General features: G+C 41.9%; 1 protein-coding gene across 9 annotated transcripts in view; it reads right to left on the minus strand.

The window, feature by feature from the left end:
• Positions 1-317: 317 nt before the first annotated feature.
• wnk1b (WNK lysine deficient protein kinase 1b) overlaps positions 318-21,781 on the minus strand; it is a 98,503-nt gene continuing 77,039 nt past the window's right edge. For 6 of the 9 annotated variants that reach the window (XM_085386901.1, XM_085386900.1, XM_085386902.1 and 3 more), the window contains 20 exons: positions 21,196-21,266; positions 20,816-20,966; positions 20,521-20,637; positions 19,695-19,817; positions 19,499-19,550; positions 19,156-19,290; positions 17,877-18,753; positions 17,369-17,688; positions 17,226-17,284; positions 16,766-16,822; positions 14,169-14,283; positions 14,014-14,087; positions 13,576-13,863; positions 13,208-13,458; positions 12,915-12,990; positions 12,708-12,825; positions 11,974-12,171; positions 6,515-6,687; positions 6,072-6,128; positions 318-5,503 (listed from right to left, as the gene is read on the minus strand). In XM_085386901.1, the coding sequence (XP_085243027.1) occupies positions 5,078-5,503; positions 6,072-6,128; positions 6,515-6,687; positions 11,974-12,171; positions 12,708-12,825; positions 12,915-12,990; positions 13,208-13,458; positions 13,576-13,863; positions 14,014-14,087; positions 14,169-14,283; positions 16,766-16,822; positions 17,226-17,284; positions 17,369-17,688; positions 17,877-18,753; positions 19,156-19,290; positions 19,499-19,550; positions 19,695-19,817; positions 20,521-20,637; positions 20,816-20,966; positions 21,196-21,266 (3,738 nt within the window). In that variant the 3' untranslated portion in view covers positions 318-5,077. Of the gene's footprint in view, positions 5,504-6,071; positions 6,129-6,514; positions 6,688-8,283; positions 8,326-11,479; positions 11,573-11,973; positions 12,172-12,707; positions 12,826-12,914; positions 12,991-13,207; positions 13,459-13,575; positions 13,864-14,013; positions 14,088-14,168; positions 14,284-16,765; positions 16,823-17,225; positions 17,285-17,368; positions 17,689-17,876; positions 18,754-19,155; positions 19,291-19,498; positions 19,551-19,694; positions 19,818-20,520; positions 20,638-20,815; positions 20,967-21,195; positions 21,267-21,781 lie in introns of all 9 variants that reach the window. The other 3 variants (XM_085386907.1, XM_085386904.1, XM_085386903.1) reach the window with 3 other exon arrangements.

Raw genomic sequence — 21,781 nt, forward strand, 5'->3', positions numbered from 1 at the left:
CCAAATAATACACAAAACCCCCACTCAGATTCATTTAAACAACTTTTATTTATTAAGTTTTTACAAATAAAGTAACAAATTTATTGTATTGTAGCGCAAAGCGCAAAGTTTTGTTTTTAATAAGAAGCTTGAACACTCTATACTTAGTGCAAAACATACCATTAAAGGCTGTCGATGACTCCTTACATGTATTTATTTATTTTTTGTTATTCTCTTTCATTCTTTCATATTTGTTTACTTAAAATCCGACCATGTTTGAACAACGTCAACCACGATACAGAAAAAGGAAAGCAATGAATTAAATTAGGAGCTGGTAGAGACAGTAAAACGGCAGAGTGAGAATTCAAAAAAACAAAATGTGAGAGTGGAGAGAGACAAGAAACAAAATCGACATATTTTCAGCAACGCTCACAGAAACTGTTGCTGTTTTCAACACATCATTTCACAGGAGCAAGCTACATAAAACAGCGAGAAGTTGCATGTATCTGTGACTGTGGCTTTGTGTGTGTGTGTGCGCTGAAAGGCAGAATCTCTTTTATTGTTGTTTTTCTCTCTCTTTTGTTTGTTTTTTACATGTGGGCACTTCTACAGTGAAAAGCGTAAAGGATAAGCGAGTCCTGAAGAGGCGAAAACTGGAAAACACATCAACAGGAAACTGATTCTAATGCAAGCGAGTTCAAACTATTGCTACACCGTGCACGCCTCTCCTGAAACACACAATCCTACTTTTCCACTTTAACTCGAGGAAACTTCACAATAAGAGTGCCTGTGCTGGAAAACTTTCGAGCCTTTCACAGTAAAATTCCTCCACGACAACTCCAAAACTTCACAATAACTGCACCCACTTCCAGCAGGGGCATAGCCGTCAAAACCTACTGTAATCTCAGTTTGATATTGATATTATTAAAGTGACAGTTTTAATACTGCATGCAAGGGCATTGCAGCGCAGCAGGTATTCCTTTTATTGTAATCATTGCGTAACAGAGAGACAGTAAAATATGACCAAACCTCAAATCTGCAGCTGCAAAGTGCAGATCCAGGATGATACCTGGCAAATTAAACAGCTCCAGTGAATTAATGCAGGTAACTACGCCACTTTTTTTCCTCCACTGACAAAAACAAAAAATCAAATGGCACTGAGTTTGTGGCATCATTAAAGGTCTGACAGAATGCTTATATTGAGAACTCAGAAGCAAAGTGGCTCAATGACTATTCACAGCTTCAACCAAACTTGCCAAGTAGTAAAAAATGTCGCGTTATTTTTCTCGAGGAATATAACGAAAAAAGATCTATGCTCTTTTGCACAAACTTTACAAAGTAACTTACACACAATCTGGAAAAAAGCAATGGAAAGATGCAAAGCTTTGAAGTTTGTACCAAATGTTTAATTTGTGTTACAGGTTAAAAAAACAAAACAAAAAAACAGTAGAGGGTGCCAGAGGCCTTGCACGTACTCCCTTAAATCCATCAATCATCATGACTGCCATCATCTCTGTCATACCTTCACTCAAAAACTCGTTAAAGCTGACTTTTATTTGTTGGTTTTTCAATTTCTGTAAAGACAGCTGACAACTGTGCTGCCTCGTTAATATTTTTGCAGAATTTTTATGGGTCCTGACAAAGTACTGCCTTGTTTTTCTTTATTCCTTTCTTTCTTCCAGCTAGTTACTTCCAACTAGTTTAAAATGTATCAGAAAAAGATGATGTCACAGAGTATCTATATGCACCAAACACTTTTTTGGCTACATTTTTTTAAAGTTGCATTTTCAAGTGTTAGGTTGCTGCTTATTTAGATATACCGAACCTTCTTTAGACTCGGTTTGACTAATGCATCTAATGCATGACCGGATCACAAGATTACAGCTGTTGTTTACCGTGTCTGAAAGTGTCCAGCTGACTGCTTGGCTACTTCCTGTATATGTGACTTTTGCTAGATAGTTAAAGGCTAGCAAACAAACACAGATAATTCATTTGTGACTTGCAAAGGAGGCAGAACAATAGGAAAAAGGACCTATACTGTACATCTTGCACTAGTGACATGCTTTCCTCTGAAGTCCTTGAGGGGGATGCATCAGGGCACAACGATATTTACACTTCAAAAGAAGTGGCCTGATGCACTGCAGACTACCTCAGCCTATCACAGTGTGCCTTGGTGGTCCTTTTTATATTTAGTGCCACATCCACATGTGATCTGATCCCTCCAGATACATTTTAACGCCAAGTATAAACAGATTTCAGACATACCTAAACAGGGCCATTAGCCTGCGCTTCTCACAATATTTCAGTAAACCCAAATTATTCTGACAGTAGAGCGCAACATCATGGCCTATATCACATTCCTGGTTAGCTCTGATGGTCTCAGAGTTTCAAATCCTGACAGAAAGCTAAAACGAGTCTTTAATATCAGCTGATCTCACGTTAAAAAGAACACTATGTCACTGTACCACGGCATGCTCTCCCCGCAAGTATGCTGCACTCGGGTCAAAGTACAGAGTGGTCCAAGCTTCGAATACAATCTTCAATAAACTCCCTCCTTAAAACTGAAGAAAAAAAAAATATATACAGCAATAGAAACAACACTGATAACAAACGGTTGCCTTTCTCCGTCTCTGGACGTCAATCTCAACCTTCGTTCAAACGGCAGCAGAGCATTTCACTCCAAATTTCCCCATTTTGCAAAAAATACACTCAGGAGGAATCATCACAAGCCGGCCTAAACGTGCGCGCACATATACACTGCAGGCCTCATCCGCTAAACTTCACAGCAACAACCTTATATCCTCCACAAATTCTGTCCAATGTGCTCACTTTAACCTCCAATGGAGAAGCAACAGGAAGGAAGCAAGGCACTAGTTTAATACCTCCAGCCATCACTAGAGGCTCTAGAGGGGTCAGGGGGAGCGAAGACAAGCAAAAATAAAAGACAGGGTTTTTTTTTTTCATGTACATTAAAAATGGACACCATTGGTTTTTATACATTCACATTCATCTAACAAAACCAGGGGAGAAAGGGAAGAGGAGGGCTATTTAAAGTGTCTGATAGACAAGTACTGTATTAAGAAAAAAAATAGCTAGCTTTACTTTATTATCTAAATATCGACTATCCTGGCGTTCACGCCGGTTTGTCTTTATACTCAGGTCAGTTTCGGCTTTCAATTCACCCAGTTTATAGAGATGACCTGAAAAAACGGATTGATTAGTTGTTGGTAAGGCATTGGTTTGGAAGTGTGTCCTCAGTAAACTGACAGAAGGACGCTTATTGGAAAAAAAGAGAAAGAGAGAGAGGGGTTACCGATCTCCAAAAATTCGTTTGTGGAAAGCTGTGAATTGAAAGCGAAAGGACCCCGAAAAACTATTCTAAATATGCTTTTTTTTGTTTTTAAATTCACCCTAAAACTAATGTTGTCCAACAACATTTGCTAATAACAAACAACAATAATCACAGTGTCTCCACATCATACAGCGATGTGCACATATAACAGGTCCATTGACAGAACACGGTTTTGTTTTTTGTTTCTTTTTAAATAGAACAATCATTAACAACAATAATTATGACAATAATGTACATTGCATTTCAACCCAGATATTGAAAACGACCTAATTATGACACTAAGAACTGAGGCACGGCCCATGAGTCTGACAGCTGCTACACCTCCAACTATGCGTGAGTGTATTTACATGAGTCTGTGAATGACTGTATGCGGCTTTGTGTATTTATATGAATGTCATAAGAGTTGCGTGGGTGTGTGAATGTGTATGCGTCAGATTGCTAGCTGGGGTGGCGGTAGGTGGGTGGGGCAGGGGGCAACAAGGGAACCAACCCGACGACACACACAAAAAAAATGGAATCATCATAGCAGACATTCGAAAAAACAGACACGAACTATACATGGATATTATCTTGATAACAAGGTCACTTTTACACACTGAGTTCTCTTGTGTTCGGGCTTTTTTTGTCCTCTTCTAAAAGGTTTCTGCTGTTATTGCTTCAAATTGTAACAGGGAGGTGAAGAGAGAGGGACGAAAGAAGTCGTGAAGCATCTGTTCTGCCCGTTTGGGACCCCATCGACATGAAGTGAGCTGAAACAGGAAGCTGATGGAGGGCTTTCCCACTTCCATCTCTCTCTACCTGCTTGAATACTTTGCCACACTGAGCGGTGGGGAGGGGGAGAAGAAGACGGCGGAGATGCTGGGCTACATCTAGTCTCGATATGTATTTGATTTAATCTTGACTCGCTTTGTGCTTTTAAAGGTTAGGAAGGCTCTCCAACTTCCAAACGACTTCCTGAAACATTCGATTAGAGTTATGCGGACTCGTCTTCTGCTCTCACCTCACCCTTCTATCTGCTGCCATTTGCATCTCCTCCTGTAATCCTTTGATTTAAGGATGCTAACTGCTGTCAGAAACACTGACGATTTTGATTCCTAACGCTAAGCAACAATATCGGTTAATGTGAGGACTAGCAATGCTCACCCCCAATGGAAGAAATGCATATTTGCAAGTTTTTTTGTTGGGATTTCTAGCAGAGACTGATAAACATGGATAGCAGAGGCCTTAAAATCAGTACCAGCAGGAATTGATGAGAAGGTACTCCACGGACACAAAGGCTCAAGTTGGATTTTGTAAAAGCTGGCTACCACATTCTTCCTCCTCCTGAGCCTGATGTAATGTCGTCTGTCTAGTAAGCACGGCTCACTAACCCATATTATGTAAAGATATGTTAACTCATGTCAGAGCGTGAAATCCAACAAGTGTAAACCAGCCATTAGAGCAAACATGCAGACAGTTATTGACAGCAAGCCCACACACCCTGTCAGAACCTCTTTGGCCTTTTATCATTGTACTCTGAGTCTTTTTCTTTTGCTACAAGCCCACAGCAGAAAGGCTGCACTGCTTTTCTCTGAAGTGCAGCCTGAAGTGGCTTCTCATGCACACGCATGCCTACCCCCGTCTCAACCCCCCTCTCCCAACAAAAGAAATAAAATCAATCACACTTTCTAGTCAATCCAGCGATGAACACTCCACTTCACACCAGTCCTCTCAGGCCGTGATTTAAACCGGCCCCGACTCTGAGCCCTACGTGGTCCTCAAGTTGGGTCCTCCCGGGTTACTGACTGATTTCTGCAGGGTATTGGTCACATGGAAAGCTTGGAGTGGCCCCTGGCCTGGAATCTGGCCCTGTGGCGTGGGGTAGGGGCCCAGGGGTTGGGAGGTACTGACCAGCAGAGGCTGTGTTGGTGCTTGGTGTGGGGTGGACAGGCTGTGAGCCGGACCAGACCATTGTGCACTATAGGCAGCAGTTGGGGTGTAGTGGATGAACTGGGGAAGCTGGGGTTGGGGTGGAGTGGAGGAGGCAGGAGGGTGGCATAAAGAGCCCTTTCGGGCAGCCAGAGAGGTAGCGGTGCTGGAGTTTGTTGGGATGTGGGCTGAACCACCTATGCTGCTGGGACACAGCTGGCTGGGAGCGGAGTACTTCCTGCCCAGACTGGCTGACTGGATAACCTGCAGGGGAGGAGAAACGTCACTCAAAATTCAAAATTAAGCATTTTTCTCTTAAATAATTTGATTCTAGTTCCCTGTGCTAGGTAAAGATGTCTTTCAAGGAGTTAAAATTAAAGAGTTATTATTAACCAAGCCTGCTTAAAATGTAAGTTAAAAAAAAACAACCCAAAAATACAGCCATGCGACATTTATCTTAGCTAAACAAACTGTGTTATTCTCTGCACCACCAACACAGCAGATTTGCTTCATGTCAGGTGGAATTTAATAATTAAATAACCAAAACATTTTTTTGGGAATTTGCATGTCTGAAAAGTAAAAAGTATCAATTTGAAAAATCAATATCACATTGTAATATAATAACGTGTAAATTTTACTGTGTTTTAAATGGCACATGATGCAAAATAATGCATTTTAATTAAACACCAAAAGATCAGTTGTTAAGGGAATACAATAGCACATCATCCAGAAATCTGGATGTAGTAAAGCAGGCAGGGATCAAACAGCTTTTTGTGTTTTTTCTAAGAGTTTAGTGCAGAAATGATGCGATGTGGTGTTTTTTAATATTAACCTCATAGCTGTGTCCCTGCACCGGAGCCTGCTGCAGCTGTTTGGCACTCCTCTTACCCTGAAACAGTTCAATGTTTAATTTACTGTACAAACATAATGATGTAATATATAATTAATCACAAAAAACTGCTTCCATGTCCACTGATAACAGAAAAAATATTTGTCATGTTCATGACCTTTCTCTTAAGATTAACACTGCAAGGCACAAAGTTATGGCTAACACTTTTTGTATACATCCAAAAGGCCTTGGATCAGGTTTCTTCAACAGATCAAACACATTTGCATTTCTAAAAAGGAGGTTTCAGAGTTTAAGCTCTTTCCTCTCTGTCTTCATATCTAGTGAACTAACTATGGGACCTGCTGAGTCACTGATAAAATATATTTTTCTTTGATATGAAAACTCTTGCTATGTTTTAAAATATACATTCAAAAACAGCACTAAACCTGTGAGAGGTTCATGGCATCTCTGGCCCAGTTGTCCACCAGTTTATGAAGGTCATCGGTGAAGGTTCCTTTCCTCTGGTGTGGGGCTGGCATGTTGGGGGCCAGACACTGAGAACCCCCCTGGCTTTGACCCAAACCACCTGAACCGCTCACTGCATTGGTGCTATTCGTCCCTGAGAGTCAAGATAGACACAAGGGAGGAGGGAAAAGAGCAAATAGTGTGAGATAATGTTTAAAAGGTGAGGCAAAGCTGATGTTATCTGGATGATTGTGATTGGCGGCAGGCGGCTCTGTCTTAACCACAAAGGGCAGACAGAGGTTGGTCAGGTCAGGAGGTTTAGGGCAGCTGAGCATGTCGACATGGTCACAGAACTGCATTGTTTAGTTTTAATGATGGAGATCATGATGATAAACAGGAATAAGAGACAACTTATGATAGCAGAGGAAGGGCACTTTGGCAGTTAGGATAAATGCTGAACCCTTTATAGTATATATATCTTATTTATAACAAGGAATCAGATCACACTGGACAGCCTGTAGAGCATTCAAAATGCCCCTGCAGTGCACCTCTTAACTCTGAATACATTTCCCAGACACTAGATGGTGCTCAAGCTCTGTATCAGGAAGTATTATGTGTTTTTTTTCCCACCCACTACCAAACTTAATGCAGACTAAACTCCAAAAAAAAAGCACACACTGCAGGCTGGCTTTTTGGCATCTGTGTGTTCCCCATACCGTGCTCAATGATGGGTAATGACAGGGCTGGTCTATCAGTCCAATAGGAAACCACCAAACACTGGCTAGTGAAATAAGCTCTTTGCTACAAGACGCTGCACACTCTGCTGCTTCAAACAACAGTTTCAAGTCCCTTAATTCTGGATCCCTTATACTGCAGACAAGTCTTTGAGAATACAGGTTTATCTTTTGTAAATATGCAATTTTTATAAATAATTTAGGTCTGTGGAAGAGAAGATAAAGATTCATTTATAAATGCTACGAGGAAAACCATAAAGATATGAAAAGCATATACACATACTGCAGATAGATCATGTTTTCTTATGTTTTAAACATCCCCATAACTGCACATTACCCTTATAATCACACGAAGCTGATGCACTTCCTTTGCATACAAGATCATCCCAAAGCCATGCCAGCAGAATGAGCATGGGCGTTAAATATTGACATGATTTGTTCATATCAGATATTAAATGAGAACAGGCAGAATATGCAAGGATTGTCAAGGATTATACAGTTGGTCTGACAAAAATAAATAAATCAATAAATAGAAATAAACTGTCATGTCATGCTAAACAAAATGGAGGAAAATAAGAATGAGGAGACGCTGAGTCATGAACGACTGCAGCAGCATGGGATTCTGGTCTATGTAGTCCAAGCCAAAAGCCATGGTGAAGGCTGAGAGGAACGGGAGGGGCAGCTTGTATGTGTTAGTGTTTGGCACATTATATGCGTGTGTGAGAGAGAGGGAGAGCTTGCAGGTGCATGCGCTGTCAGTTTAGATCTGTTAAGGCTACAAACTTCAGTTATTTCAGCCCTCAAACTGGACTTTCCCTGAAACGCCATCATCGAAACTGCAAAGCTCGTCTTAGCTGAAATAACTGAAGTTAACGGATCTCAAATCTGGCAGAGGGTCGGAGCTGTAACCGACAGGGCGTCAGAAGGCGGGAGGAAGCGTGGGAGAGCAAGTGCAAGGATGGAGGAGTTGGTATGGATGGAGGGAGGGAGGAAAGACCAAAAAGAGAGATAGTTACTACAGAGCTGGTTGCAGGGGCAGACTTTTTTCACCATCTTCCCTGTGCGGCCGGAAGACAACAATTGGAGGGATCGGGAGAGAGTCAGAGTTAAGCCCCGCCCACAACACACAACAACCAAACACAATGCACATTGTGACAGGTATAAGCATAATAATGTGACCTTGAAACAAACAAGACTTTGGTGTTGAGCTGCCCAGGAACATCTTAAAAACCTGTCACACAATGTAACATGTCCCCAGAAACACAAAGCAAATAGTGGAGGAGACTTTGCCCCTGATTATTATTATTATTATTATTATTTAATGTACAACCACACAAATGAGTAAATCATTTTCTGACAATGGTAAGATACACAGACAATTTTCTGCAGATATGCAGACCTCAGTCGACAGTTACTTTTAGCCCAGAGGTGAACATATTATTTAACCAAAGCTATTGACATTGCTTTACTTTCAATTTAATAACAATATCAAATTTCAGATTTGCCTTTGCACACAGCCACATGTGCCATAAATGTGTACTGTGGCTTTAAGATGCTTATGGGCAAACCAAAACCTGGTTTCACATGTGATTCTGATACTCTCTGCAGCTCACAGGGCCTTACCACACCTGGGTCAAATATTGTAATCGACTTTGATTTTCAGACTTTCTATAAACAGGGTGGGATTTGTGCAAAAAAGGATTCTGGTTTTAAATTAATGTGCAAAATTCTCAGCATCACGTTTGTGCTTTCAGTCACAATCCAATCAATCCTAATGATACAAGCAAGACTCAAATCTATCTGTGCATCAACGTCACTATTTAATATGAAATAAGCTAAAAAATTACTGTCAGTCTAAAGAATTGTTAGGCTGAATAAATATTCTGCTGCAGTACAATCCTACGTCTCAAACTTAGACAACAGCCTGCTTTAATGACTGACTTAGAGCGGCTCTTTTTACACAGGAGTGCACCTACTACTTTCTGTCAGCCTATCATAGCAGCTGCACCACCGCATGTGAGTAACGTCTGCAGGATGTCTCAGACAGCGGCCCCATGCATAGCTGCAGTTCAACGAGATGAACGAACATGCGGTGCTTTTTGGCTCAATGAAAAGCCCGCCCCATGCAGTGAAATTTCTACTTAAAAAGACTGCAAGCACTGAAAGTGAAGTCAGCTCCCCATTAGACTGAAGTTTGTGCTGTAGACTGTTTCAAAGTGCAGCGATAAAAATGAGAGGGATGCATAAAATCACACCCTGATTATAAGCAAGAATTTGAATCCAATTCTAGACTTTTTAAAACTATGTTAAGGAACAAGAATAACTCGAGTCCACTAAGACCCAGGTATGCCTCTCTCCACTCCTGCTGATGCAGCGACATGGGGACGGCTGAGCGGGCGGTGAGGACACCGAGTGAGGAAAGGAAAGAAGGAAGGGAGAGACAGGGTTTGAGCTGCAGAGGGTTCAGAAGCATTCAGAAACGTCCCTTAAGCACAAAACATTTGAGCATTACAGATTAAGGTTTAATAGAAACACTTTATTAAGAGTAAAATAGAAATCAAGCTTTGAAGTGTGCTTAATTGATGTAAAAACAAACTGCTTATTTAAAAAAATTAAAAACGCATGAAAGAAAAGCTAAAATAATCAACATGTCCGTCCTTCGCTATTTGGAAATAAGGGTTAGAAATGGAAGCAGTCAGGATTTGAAATTAATACCAGCAGACAAACAAAACGGCCTCATCTGTCTCTAATTTATTAGAACCGAAGATGAAATCGATCAGAGGGAGAATGTTTGTAATGATTATTGTTAGGATAGAAGCTTATTTGAGCTTGAATAACGTCACAAAGAATGTTAGTTACAGGTCTAAGTATAAATGTACAGGATTCTCCAGCTGCTTGTAAAATCCATGTTTAGCTGCTGTATTCACTAGCTTTCCCTTTAAAGCCCTTTAAAGCCCGAATCACAAAATAATCGCCAGAAAATTCAAGCTTTGTGAAAATGAAGTGTTTAGTGAACTTTGTGAGGGAATTAAACGATGTATAAATGATGAGTTTTAATTTGTATCATATTTGCTACATCATCCTTCAAAGTTAATCGTGCAGTTTATTTCTACATCATCACACTGATGATCTAGAAGACTCAAAAACTGACAAAAACTTGTAAACATGTATCAAATATGATACAGTTGACTTTAAAGGGTCAATTCAAATGAAGCCGTCATCCTTAAGTTTTTCCTCCTAAATTCTCGGAAAAACTAACCAACTGCTATCATGCAGCAAACTTTATCGCAACAGCATAGATATGTTTGGTCAATCGGCTCTTCTGCTGTATTTGCGACGGAGCAGCGGCAGTAGAAGCTAGAAGTAGCTCTAAAATTGATTTCTGCGGTATTAATCTGCAACATATTGTCATCAATCAAGCAGGACTGATAAGGGCTTTGACCAGGAGCCGTCTAATGAAACTTAGTTCCCTGCTAATGCTGTCAATTTCTGATTCATTGGATTTTTAGATTTTTATGACCCAGAGCCACAGTACCGGATTTTTGATTAGAGACATGGGCTTGTTTAAAAATGAAAAAAGCCTCAGTGTCACTAACTCAGTGTCTCTTTTGATCATTTCAGGGCCTTCACACTGCATCTTCAGACAGTGAGAAACTTTCTGTCATTTTCAGTCATTTTGACCTTATTATAGTAAAACGATTCTTATTTACTATAGCCAAAAGGGCGCAAGGAAGTTAAAAAAATAACATTTTTGGCAAGGAAGACAAAGAAAGAAACAAGATTACAAATGAAGAAATAGTATGTAAAGATGACTGCCGCAAGATCTGGGTGTGAAGAACTATCACTGTCTGAACATTTTGCGTCCTGCAGTAAGATCTTATATTGTTTACTTTTTTTTATGCACCTACAACCTTTTTTAAGGTAAAAACGTTGTTTCTGCTTGTCTGTTTAACTAAAAATACTCAGGTTTCAACTTCTGAAACCACAAAGTTTGATGTTCATGTCTACTCAACTGACTTTGCGTGTTTTTTTTGTAAATTTAACAGATTTCTGCAGAGCACTGATGATATCAGAATGAGCGGGTCTTCCTCCACCAAAGAAGAAAACCCACAGGAGAGGATGACTGTGACTCGACGGATATATGGGGGGAAAAAATTAAACAAAAGTAAGTAAAGATAAAAGAGAAGAGCAAAGAAATAGAGCGTTACACACAAAGAGCCAAGCAGGGCGTACTCAGAAAGCGCGTCCTCCTGCCGCCAGGCTTGAAGGCCAAACGCTCCGAACCCCAGCTGAACTTTACACAGCCTGAAGAGAGGGAGGAGGGAAAGAAGGGGAAGAGAGAGGAGATGAGGAAAGTACGGAGAAGAGAGAGGTGAAGGGGAGGAGAAATGAGAAGAAAGGAGAGCGATAAAACCGAAGAGAGAAAATTGAGAAAAGACACGATAAGAAGAAGGAAGAGAAGGAAAAGATGAAAAGAGACACAGTTGAAGAATACACAGAAAGGACACTGAGTTAGCCCTCACAGTTTTTTTTCTCTCAACAAAGAACAACAGAAAGAGATGGGAGATCTTGTTGTGAGTGAGTGAAGACAAACCAACAGCATGCATTTGTCTTAATCTGCATGCGAAGCATCCAATAAGCTGTTTGTGTGAACTTTTAATGCTGCGGAGATGCAACGAGGCCCGGGACTCTCAGCGGATGCATACCTGGGGTGGGAGCACACAGGCTGGGCACAGAGAGCGCCGCCTCGCTGGTGTAGGCTGAACACAGGTTGTCACTGGAGGGAGAGGGTTTGAGGGGCTGGAGCAGAGTGCTGCTGTTCGAATCGGCTAATCCTCCTGGGGCTAGCAGAGCCAGCTGGCCGGGGTACATAGTCGGGACGCTCTGGGCGGATAGAGTGCTGCCTGAAGATAGCAGAAGGCATGGGCAAGAGGAAGGAGCAGGCCAGGACCAATCGCAGAAAGTAGAGAGACACGCACAAACACACAAACACAAAGGTAATGGATAGTTAAAGAGACCCATTTACCCAGACATTTACAGAGACACGCCCCCACACACAACCACACAGAGAAAAACAGACGGAGAAAGCAGTCAGAAATGTTCAAGCTCCGAGCCTGATCCCACGTGCAGGTGTACACAAGCAGATAAACACACATACATACATGTGCACATGGATGCATAAACACAGAGAGGATGCAATGTTAGCGAAAGGTTTTTGAACCGTCCTGGCTGTAGTGGGCTTAGGGTTCAAGATTAAGGTCGTTCAGGGTCAGTTCAACCAAATTAGAAGAACACCTTTTCATGCTCTGGTAGTGTCAGTATTTTCAAGTTTGTCTATTTTGTTAATAGAAACTAACTATTTTCACATGTGTGTGGGAAGGAAATCGTTTTTTGAATGAACTGAGCCTTTACATGTGTTCATCTTTTCACCAAAGCCTACCTGGCTGTAATGGACTCTTGCTGCTGGTTCTGGACGATTTCGATGACTTGCTTTTGGTGGGCCGTCTCCTCCTGCCAGTCAAGGTCAAAACAGGAGGGATCGCTGAAGGCGGAGGAACCTACAACGCCAAAAGGAAGAATTCTCACATTCCGTTTTTTTGTGATGCTGCCTTAATTGCAGTTTTTTTGTTTTTTACTCGCTGGTTACCTTTCCCAGCCTGGTGAACAGACGGTCTATTTCCTCCTTCTGGCGGGATTGAAGTTCCTGAATCTCACGCATGTGCCTGGTGGGTGAAAAGTAAAATAAGATATATAGAAGTAACAAGAACGGAATCATTCTTGGAAGGAAAAGGAGGAGAAGAAAAGCGCACGAGAAGGAGAGAAAAATCAAGTTTTTCAAAGCCATTAACCTTACTAAAGAAGCAAAGGTGGACAATAAAACAAAGAATGGACGTGTGAATCTATTTTCCACTTTAAGAAAATGAGAAAGGGATAACTCACTTCTCTCTGAGGCGAGTGACTTCCCGTTTGAAGTCCTCATCCTCAAATTCCGAGTCATTGTCACTGCTGATGTAGGAGTTAGCGAAGGAGTTGTTTAGACTCGGCAGAGAGGCTTTATGGGTAGAATCTGGGGTCAAAACTTGGCCAGGATCGCTGGGTCCATTAGCAGCTTTGGCAGCAGGTGGAGGACTCTCCTCCTCAGCACGACTGACTGAGAATCTACCAACGCGGGCCTCGGGTTTAGGAGAAACCTAAAAAATTGAAAATATGAACAAAACAACAAGAGGAGGGGAGAGAATTAAAACTGGGAAAAAGGACAAAAGACGAAAAGGAAAGGAGGCGGCAGAGAAAATAAAGTGAACGATTACCTGAAAGCGTCCTATGGTGGTGGTGGGCGGTTTGGGGGAGGGGCAAGGGGATGTTAGAGGGGAGGGGTGGTGGGATCCAACGGGAGTCTTGTGAGGGGGCCCGTCCACCACGTCTCCTGTTTTTCCTGCTCCTTCCGCTTTCAGAGGCAACGAGGAGTTTTTGTGCAATGTGTTCTCTGGGCTCGAGAGAGTAGAGGATGATGAAGAAGATGAAGTGGAGGAGGTGGTGGAGGAAGACTCGGTGCAGGCCGGTCGCTGGACAGCGGGCTCTTCGATAGCCCGTGAGACCTAAGCATCGAAGAGAAACGTGGAAGAAGGCTATGAGACAAAGAAACACTTGGATCCTACTTATCAATTGGGATCCAGCGTATATTCATTATGCTAGCCTTACATGCAGACGGTATTCATGTGCGGTGTCTCGTGTTGAAGATCTTTTACCTTAAATCGTCCTAATTGAGTTTGAGGGGGATGAACAGGAGAGGACAAAGTTTCTTCCTCCACTGGAAAAGGAACTGAGGAACATATGATGGATACTTTAGAAATCACACAGATACAAAAATATAACATTAGGATTTGGGTATAATCGAACATACCTGGTTGTCCAACTGAAGCCACACTAATGTGGGAGGCCTGACCGCCCACAGAAACAGTCTCTGGACTCAACGCTCTCCTTAACTGGGCATCCAAGTCCTCCAGAGGCTGCTGAGACTGAAGAGGTGGGCAGATAAACTGTTAGACCATGCAAGAACAAAAACCGTGCAAAAAGAGGCAGGCTTGGCCACGCAGGTTTTACTAATAGCTGTTGATTAGCAACATAAGCACAGATCAGCCAACTGAATCAAACATTTCAGTTGATTTTAAGATTTTATGGATTAAAGCAACACCAAACTCCAAGCTCAGCTAAACTGATTAATTGTTTAGTGCTGCTCCGCTGTGAGTTAGACTGCAGTCTTAGATCTGCAGGCAGGTTCTTGCTGAGTATCTGGTTCGCATTTGGCTTCCTTCTATTTTGCAGCTCGCTGCCTGGAAAACTAAGAATTGCATAATCAAGGCCATCTTTGTAATCACCGTTCATGTATGCACAATCTTGGACTTTTTTTTCAGTGCAATTATGTTTTTTAGTCTTTATTTTCTGCTTTTATGGTAATTTTGTTTTCAGGGATGGAATATTTGTTTTATATAGGTAAGCTGGTATTCTAATAGTAAAAGGAGACTGTTGTTTCTATCAGCAGCAATTCATATTTCCAAGCAAAGCTCAACTCTGGGACCTTGCTGCTTCTTTGCACTCATACATGGAAAGTTGGACATGACGAGAGCACCAGCAAAACCTCCCATATGGAACAGACAACAGATACGGCACACTGATTAAGTCAGACACAACATTAAAAAGGGCAGGTTTGCTGGAGAGGGTTTGCAGCGGTTTGCAGATTTACTACAACCTTTGGAAGGCTGAAGCAGTTTATATGGTGCAGCCTATATAAACTGCTTACCAATGATGTTACTGATGTGTAGCTGAGTCAGCTGAGCCATCGTCTGGTATGCAATGAGCTGGATCGCCCTTGTGTGTGATCTCATAGCCCACCTGAATATACACCATGCTCCATTCTCTTTGTCAAGGATTTTGTAACACTGTTTTATAGGGTGCAATATCATTGAAGTTTATTTTAAAAATCCTCTAGTCTAAATGAACGTTTCCAAGCAAACTGTAATTAAAATACTTCCAGTTATACCATCTGACTAAAAATGCAAACTAACCTCTGGTCCAACTGGATGCTTTAACCATCCTCAAAACTTGGCAAAGCATACAAATTAGGACCAGTTAAAGTCTAAAATTTGTCATTTTTAACACCGTTCCTCACCAAAAAAAAAAAAAAAAAAAAAAAAAAAAAAAAAAATCAGATTTCTCTCCTTCGCCAATGAACAATGTGATCCAGAAGCTGCGCAAAGCCATTCATTCTCGAGCAATTAAACTACAATTACAAAATAAATAATTAAAAACAAATCCCAAGTGAACTTCAACGACAGCAGGATTATCTTAATCAAACGAGACATGTCTCATCCAGGAGACTTACATAAGGGACGGGATGTTGTATCCGGGCAGATCAGATTGTTTTAGATGTCACATCTCTCTATTTATTCAATGTGCTTGTCTGGTTGAAAGGAAAGTCTATTTTTAAACTGAAGCATTCACGGTCTGGCAACTGAAATCAGTTCACTATCTGTCTGTCCTGAAGTCATTGGTGCTCAAACTGCTCACTGCTGCATTTGTCTGGCAAACTGTTTTAATCTGTTTGGTCATTCTCTTTGACCAGTGCTCCATGTGCTTCCCAGTCTTTATCTTAAAAGTCCACAGAGACTTTTTCGTCTTCTTCTTTCAGCAGCTTCCATTATGGATCGCCTGGCATCCACTTTAGTCACACCAACTCTCTGCGTGTCCTCTGTCCTCTCTCCCTACATTCATTTCCACCTTTTCCACCCTGCCTGCGCTCTCTTATTTCCCTCTGTTGTGCACTGTTTATTCTTCTGGATGGTTGACCCCATGTATTAAACACATACTCCTTGCAACTTCACCTTCCCACCTGTTTCCCTCTCATTCACACACGTCTTCTGTCTCGTTTGTACTGATATTCACTCTTTTTCTCTCCAGCACATTCCTCCGCCTCTTCAGGCTCTCATCTACCTGCTCCCTACTTTCACTAAAGATCATCTCATCATCATCTGCAAACATCGTAGTCCACAGAGACTCCTGCCTTATCTCATTTGTCAACCAACCCACCTGACACTGCATTTATGTGCTTTTGACTTCTTTTTAAAGTAACACTGAAGTTAAATTACTCAATTGTTTAATGTAATTATTTCATTAGATTTCTTCTTTTTTTAAGTTTTACTGTCCTTGTAGGCTTTGTATCAGATGTATCATCTCTGCAGCTTTTTTATTTTGGGCCTTTAAGTGTCTCATCTTAGAGTTTTTCAAGATTGGCTGTAATAACGCTGCTGTTTCAGAGAGATGAATCATTTTAGCAGAATTTAGAAAGGGCAGAAAAAAAGCAGAAGCACAACTTATGCACAGCACAAATTAAATCCGATGAAGCTATTGCAAAAAGACATTACAAACACACTGAGCAGTCTATAAACAGTGTTGCACTGTTTCAGACACATCGGTCTTAAAAAATGATCCAAAAAAGAACACCTGTATTACACAAGGTCCAGGGAAGGGTGGCGGGAGTTCTGAAGGAGGAGAACTGGCCTAATCCCGGAGAAAGAGAAGTGATGAAAGCATGGGAGTGGGAGAAATGAGAAAGACAAGAGAAGAGATTTGTAGAGGAGATAACAAGAATAGTGTTTATGGTTAAGAATGTTACAAGGAATTTCCATGCCAGATGAGTTTTAAGGAAATTGGGGAGAAAAACTGTGGAAGACATACTAGGTGCGATCAAAAAAGATTTTGGTATTTCATTGATCGCAACTTGTGCAAATCTCCCAAAACTACATTATTTGTGACTTCCAAACAATTAAAAAAAATATGTAGTTAAAATTAGCTAACATGCACATGCTGTCTGACCACACGACACTTCATACTACAAAAAATTATTGAACTACATCTCAAAAAACCTTTAGTTTTAGAAAAAGTTTAGAATTATACAACTCACCGGTACTCTGGATAAGGGCGTTTTGGATGGAGTGGTCTGGCCTAATGAGACAGGGATGACTATAGAAAATGCAGAAAGCAACATTAAATAAAAAGAAGAGAAGATTTACCACCACTAAATAAAAAAGATTTAAATATTCCTACTAGACTGTGCAGGGGTGAAGACAGGCGTCCCAGGGCCCTGGATTGGAGCAGGGGATCCCAGTGATCCCAGCGCCAGGCTGGAAGGGGGTTGAGGAGGAATGGCTGACTGGCTGGAGCCAGATGCTGCGACAGACGTGGTGGAGGTGGAGCAAGGTCCTACTGGTGACGAGGTACCTGCCACAGCAGCCAGATCAGCAGCTACGATGTCTCCCTGGGTGGAAGGCACCCCACCTCCGAGGTCCATGAAGAGAGAGCGCAGCTTCATTTCCAGAGCTTGGATGTCGTCTGGTTTGCACTGCGACTCAGAGGAGTGCTCACATCTGAAGGAGATCGGTGACAACAAGTCTCAGAAATAATCAGTATTTATGGGTAAATAAGTTAATAAGCAAGTAAGAATTCAAGAACTTTTCCACACAAAATATAGTCTAAAATTGACCATGTATGTGTGTGTGTGTATATATATGGATAGAAATAAAATAGAAATAAATACACAGTGACCACCTCTCACCTGGGCTCGCAGTCACTGTGGGCATGCGTCTGCCCAGCCAGGGCTGCTGTCTGAGGCTGAGAGTGCACCAAAGTTGGTTGGACTGTGGGGACATTTGTGGTCACCGGCAGAAGTCCTCCAGCGGACGATGAGGGAGTAGGAGCAGGGAGGGAGACAACAGAGGGCGCGAGCTGGGGACCTAGGATGGCAGTGGTGGGGATGACTGAGGAGGTCAGGGAAGGAGTTGGCAAGACTGATGAATGATCAGAGGAGACTTCACTGGCTATAAGAGATGAAGAGGGCGGGGAGGACACAAAAGGAATAGTGTGGGCTAGAGGAGGGGAGGTGAGCATTTGAGGGGGAACCACTGTTGGTAAAGTGGAAGGTACTGAAGCAGCACTGACAGAAGAAACTGTCTGGGACTGAGGGTGGCTGAAAGCCTGGGGCTGAGGCTGTGCTTGTACCTGTGTCTGGGGTTGTGAGACAGCCTGAGTTACTGGCTGTGGAAGTACCTGTGATTGAAGGATGCTTTGATTCACTGTTGTAGGGGGAGGAGAAGAGGAACAGGGAGGACTGAGATGGATGGCGGAAGGGGTCGAGGATACAGAAAGAGGAGGAAGAGAGGCATCCTGTGTTGTGTTTAAATTAGAAGGGACATGCCCAGCAGCGGCATCCACAGTGGGAGTGAGTGTGCTACTCTGTGAAGGGACAGAAGCTGCTGCAGGCTCCAGAAGTGGAGGATGGGTGGAGTGGATGGAGGGTGGGGCAGTGTTGGGCCCTGAATCAAGCTGATTTTGGTTCTGTCGGAGTTCAGAGAATGCTTGGTGTAAGCTGACTGCTCCTGTAGAATGGGACAAGCCCAAACCTTGACCTGGAGTCTGTGATGGAGGTGGAGAAACTGGAAGAGAAAAAGGAAACTATTTTAAGCCACCACATGATTATATGTAATTCCTAGCTCCACCCAGATTACACCGATTTATAGGTCACTGTAACCAAATTATTTAGAACACCCTACATAGTGTGCAGAGCCATTAAATTTGAAATTTCAGCCAGTGTACCACATACATAGTAAGCTATATTACACCTTATCAATTAAGAATCATGTTAAAAACATATCTAAAATCAACAAATTTGGGCAATTTTGGGCAAATTAGATCAGCACTGTCAGAAAATACAGTTAGAATGTTTCTGTTTCTTTTATTCAACTTCATGTGAATTCATGTGATAGAATGACAATTAAGGCCACTCAGGCAACACACGATCTCTACAGGTAATGCACGCAAATGCACACAATCCTTACCCGTCTCAACATGAGGTGCAAGAGAAGGAGAGGTGGGAAGCATTTGTTCCTTCAGCCTCGCCTCGGGTACAAGGCTGACGATAAATCTCCGACCTGCCGAGTGGACCACTTGTGCAGATGGACTGGGTGGGATGCCTAAAAAAGGCAGAAGAGTGAGACACGGCCTGGATATGTTATGACATGTTCTGTTGCAGGTTTTCAGGCTAAAAAAAAAAAGGTGTTTACAAAAGTGTATTTATTGATTTCCATTCAGAAGATCTGAAGGTCCTTGCCACTCAATAAACCTGGTCTCGGATTTATTTTATTTTAAGGCTTTTTCTTTCGTCTTTTTTTTTAATTTTACCTTGCATGGGGGCAGATATTGCAGGATTCTGCTGTTGCGTGTCACCTGCCATCTGCAGATCGACAAGAGAGCATGCATTAAACAATGACAGTTGGTCTGTTAGAGGCAAAGGTAGAGATGACCAGTAAGTTTAGACACACCATAGACAGGCTATAAAAATTCAATAGCAGCAGCAGTGAATAAAATAAAGACTCACTGTTTTCTTTGTCTGGCTGTTGGCATCTCTTTCCAGACCCTTCTCATCAGCGTTCTCTATCACCTCTCTGACCTGTTCAATAAATGACTCTCTCTCGCTCTCCAGGATAAACTCACTCTCGACCTGCATGCACGTTGAAAAGGTCACGCTTAGTCACACGCTTATGAATTTGCAATATAATCAGTCACAAACAGCAATATTTCTTTATATAAGCCTTCTTCCTACATGAGTGTGAGGTAACATACGAGTAGTTTTGCCTTGTGTGAGAGTCTGATGAGAACTCTCCATGAAAGTGCAAGGACTAGAGCATGTACTTCAGTGGTTTTGGATGACGCAGAGCAGATAGCAGGCGCGCCGGCACGTAAAAACAATCCAGCCTTAATACAGAGCTATTAATAGGGATTTATAGACAGTATAACGTGAAGGTTGGATGGCTGAAGCTGACGAGCCAACATTCGCTCATATTCAAAGTAGTAACTGGTCAGCTGTGAGGAAATATTGTTTAATATCCACTCTGGTAACTGTGTGCTGTTGAAACATGCAATTCCACTGACGGGTCATACAAAGTACTATAGTCATTTTTAATTAGATTGCAACGTCAGAATTAAATTTATTTAATTAAAAAAGCTAATGACAAACTTGCTCTCCACGTGGGCTGTTTACATGTATGCAGTCTGCTCAAAAGTAATTGGTTAACAGAACTTAGACTATACGAAATCCTTCAGAACTCAATTCATATACAGAATTTTAGAACAACTATAATTTGGAGCAAGTGGGAATGAATCAAAAACAGTGGATGTGAGTCGTTGTGTGATATTGTGTGCACCATGATCTGGGCAATTTCCTCAGGGTTGTCTCCATCCAAGTCAAACCTAAAGGTCACCATCTTCCTGTTGTGGGTCTCCAGCTGACACTCTGCTACCCTGTCTCCAAGGTTGGAGATCTACATGCAAGCACATCAAGAAATACATACACAGAAAGAAAAGATAATGAATGGAAATAAATAACTTTACTGTAAGTGACACATTTCTAACAACCATTAAATGGATACTTGGTGCAGTAGAAAACAGGGCCTGTTTTTAATTTTGACCTCACAGGACTTATCAGGTGTGCGCTATTACATTGAGAACATTGAGTTTCGCCTTGGTCGTCTTCTCATGGTGTGATCGACTTCGCACAGAACGTCTCTGGTGTCGCTTGGCCGAGCGCCCTTCATGACGACCTCCTCCTCCCTCGTTGCCGTCGCTCAAACCTGAAGTCTCAGAATGGCCACTGAGGTACAACATAAGCAAAACACAGTAAGAGAGAAAGACCTAAAAAGAGCACTGAGTGAGAGAAAGATGTCACAAAGCTAAAATGTCATTCAGAGAAATTGCCTTGATTTCAGGCAAAAAAGCTAAAATGTCATTCAGAGAAATTGCCTTGATTTCAGGGAAGAGTAACTGTGTGTGTGTGTGTGTGTGTGTGTGTGTGTGTGTGTGTGTGTGTGTGCAAGTATTACCTCTCTATGAATGAGAGAACTTGAGGCGGCTGTAGCTGGGACTGAGGTAACTCTGAAGATTGTGAGGCAGGCTGAAACACACACATACACACAGATACATGCATGAAACTACGCATGACACACACGGGTGTCGTGTCACCACAAACATCAGGAACACTGAAGGGAAGGAAAAATAGCAGGAAGTTATAACAATTAATGCGGGTGTAAAAACAGAAGCAAATGCTAGCTAGATTATAAGAAAAGTAATTTTCAGAAGTTCAAGTAAATCCTGAGAATGTCAAAAACAGAATATGGAACAAGGATGGAATAAACTGTATCCTTTAAATTAGAACTTTATTCAAACTTGTGAAAAACCAAGTCCACACTTACACCTTTCAAAGAAATGATGAGGTTAAGTAGCAGCCAGGTGCTGCTAATCAAATGGACTTGATGAACTGATCATCAGCCAGTGTTCATCTGGAGCATTCAGGTGTCCCACTACCTCCACCCTCCCACCCCCAAGAACAGCCGGTGCAACGCTCAGAGAAACTGCGAATTACCCAACCCACATCTCAGACTCTACGGGCCTCAGTTAGCATGTTAAATT

Source organism: Rhamphochromis longiceps, linkage group LG17 (assembly GCF_057381845.1).
Source record: "Rhamphochromis longiceps isolate RC_006_pf linkage group LG17, R_longiceps_female_GT1.1, whole genome shotgun sequence".
In the NCBI taxonomy this organism is placed as follows: domain Eukaryota; kingdom Metazoa; phylum Chordata; class Actinopteri; order Cichliformes; family Cichlidae; genus Rhamphochromis; species Rhamphochromis longiceps.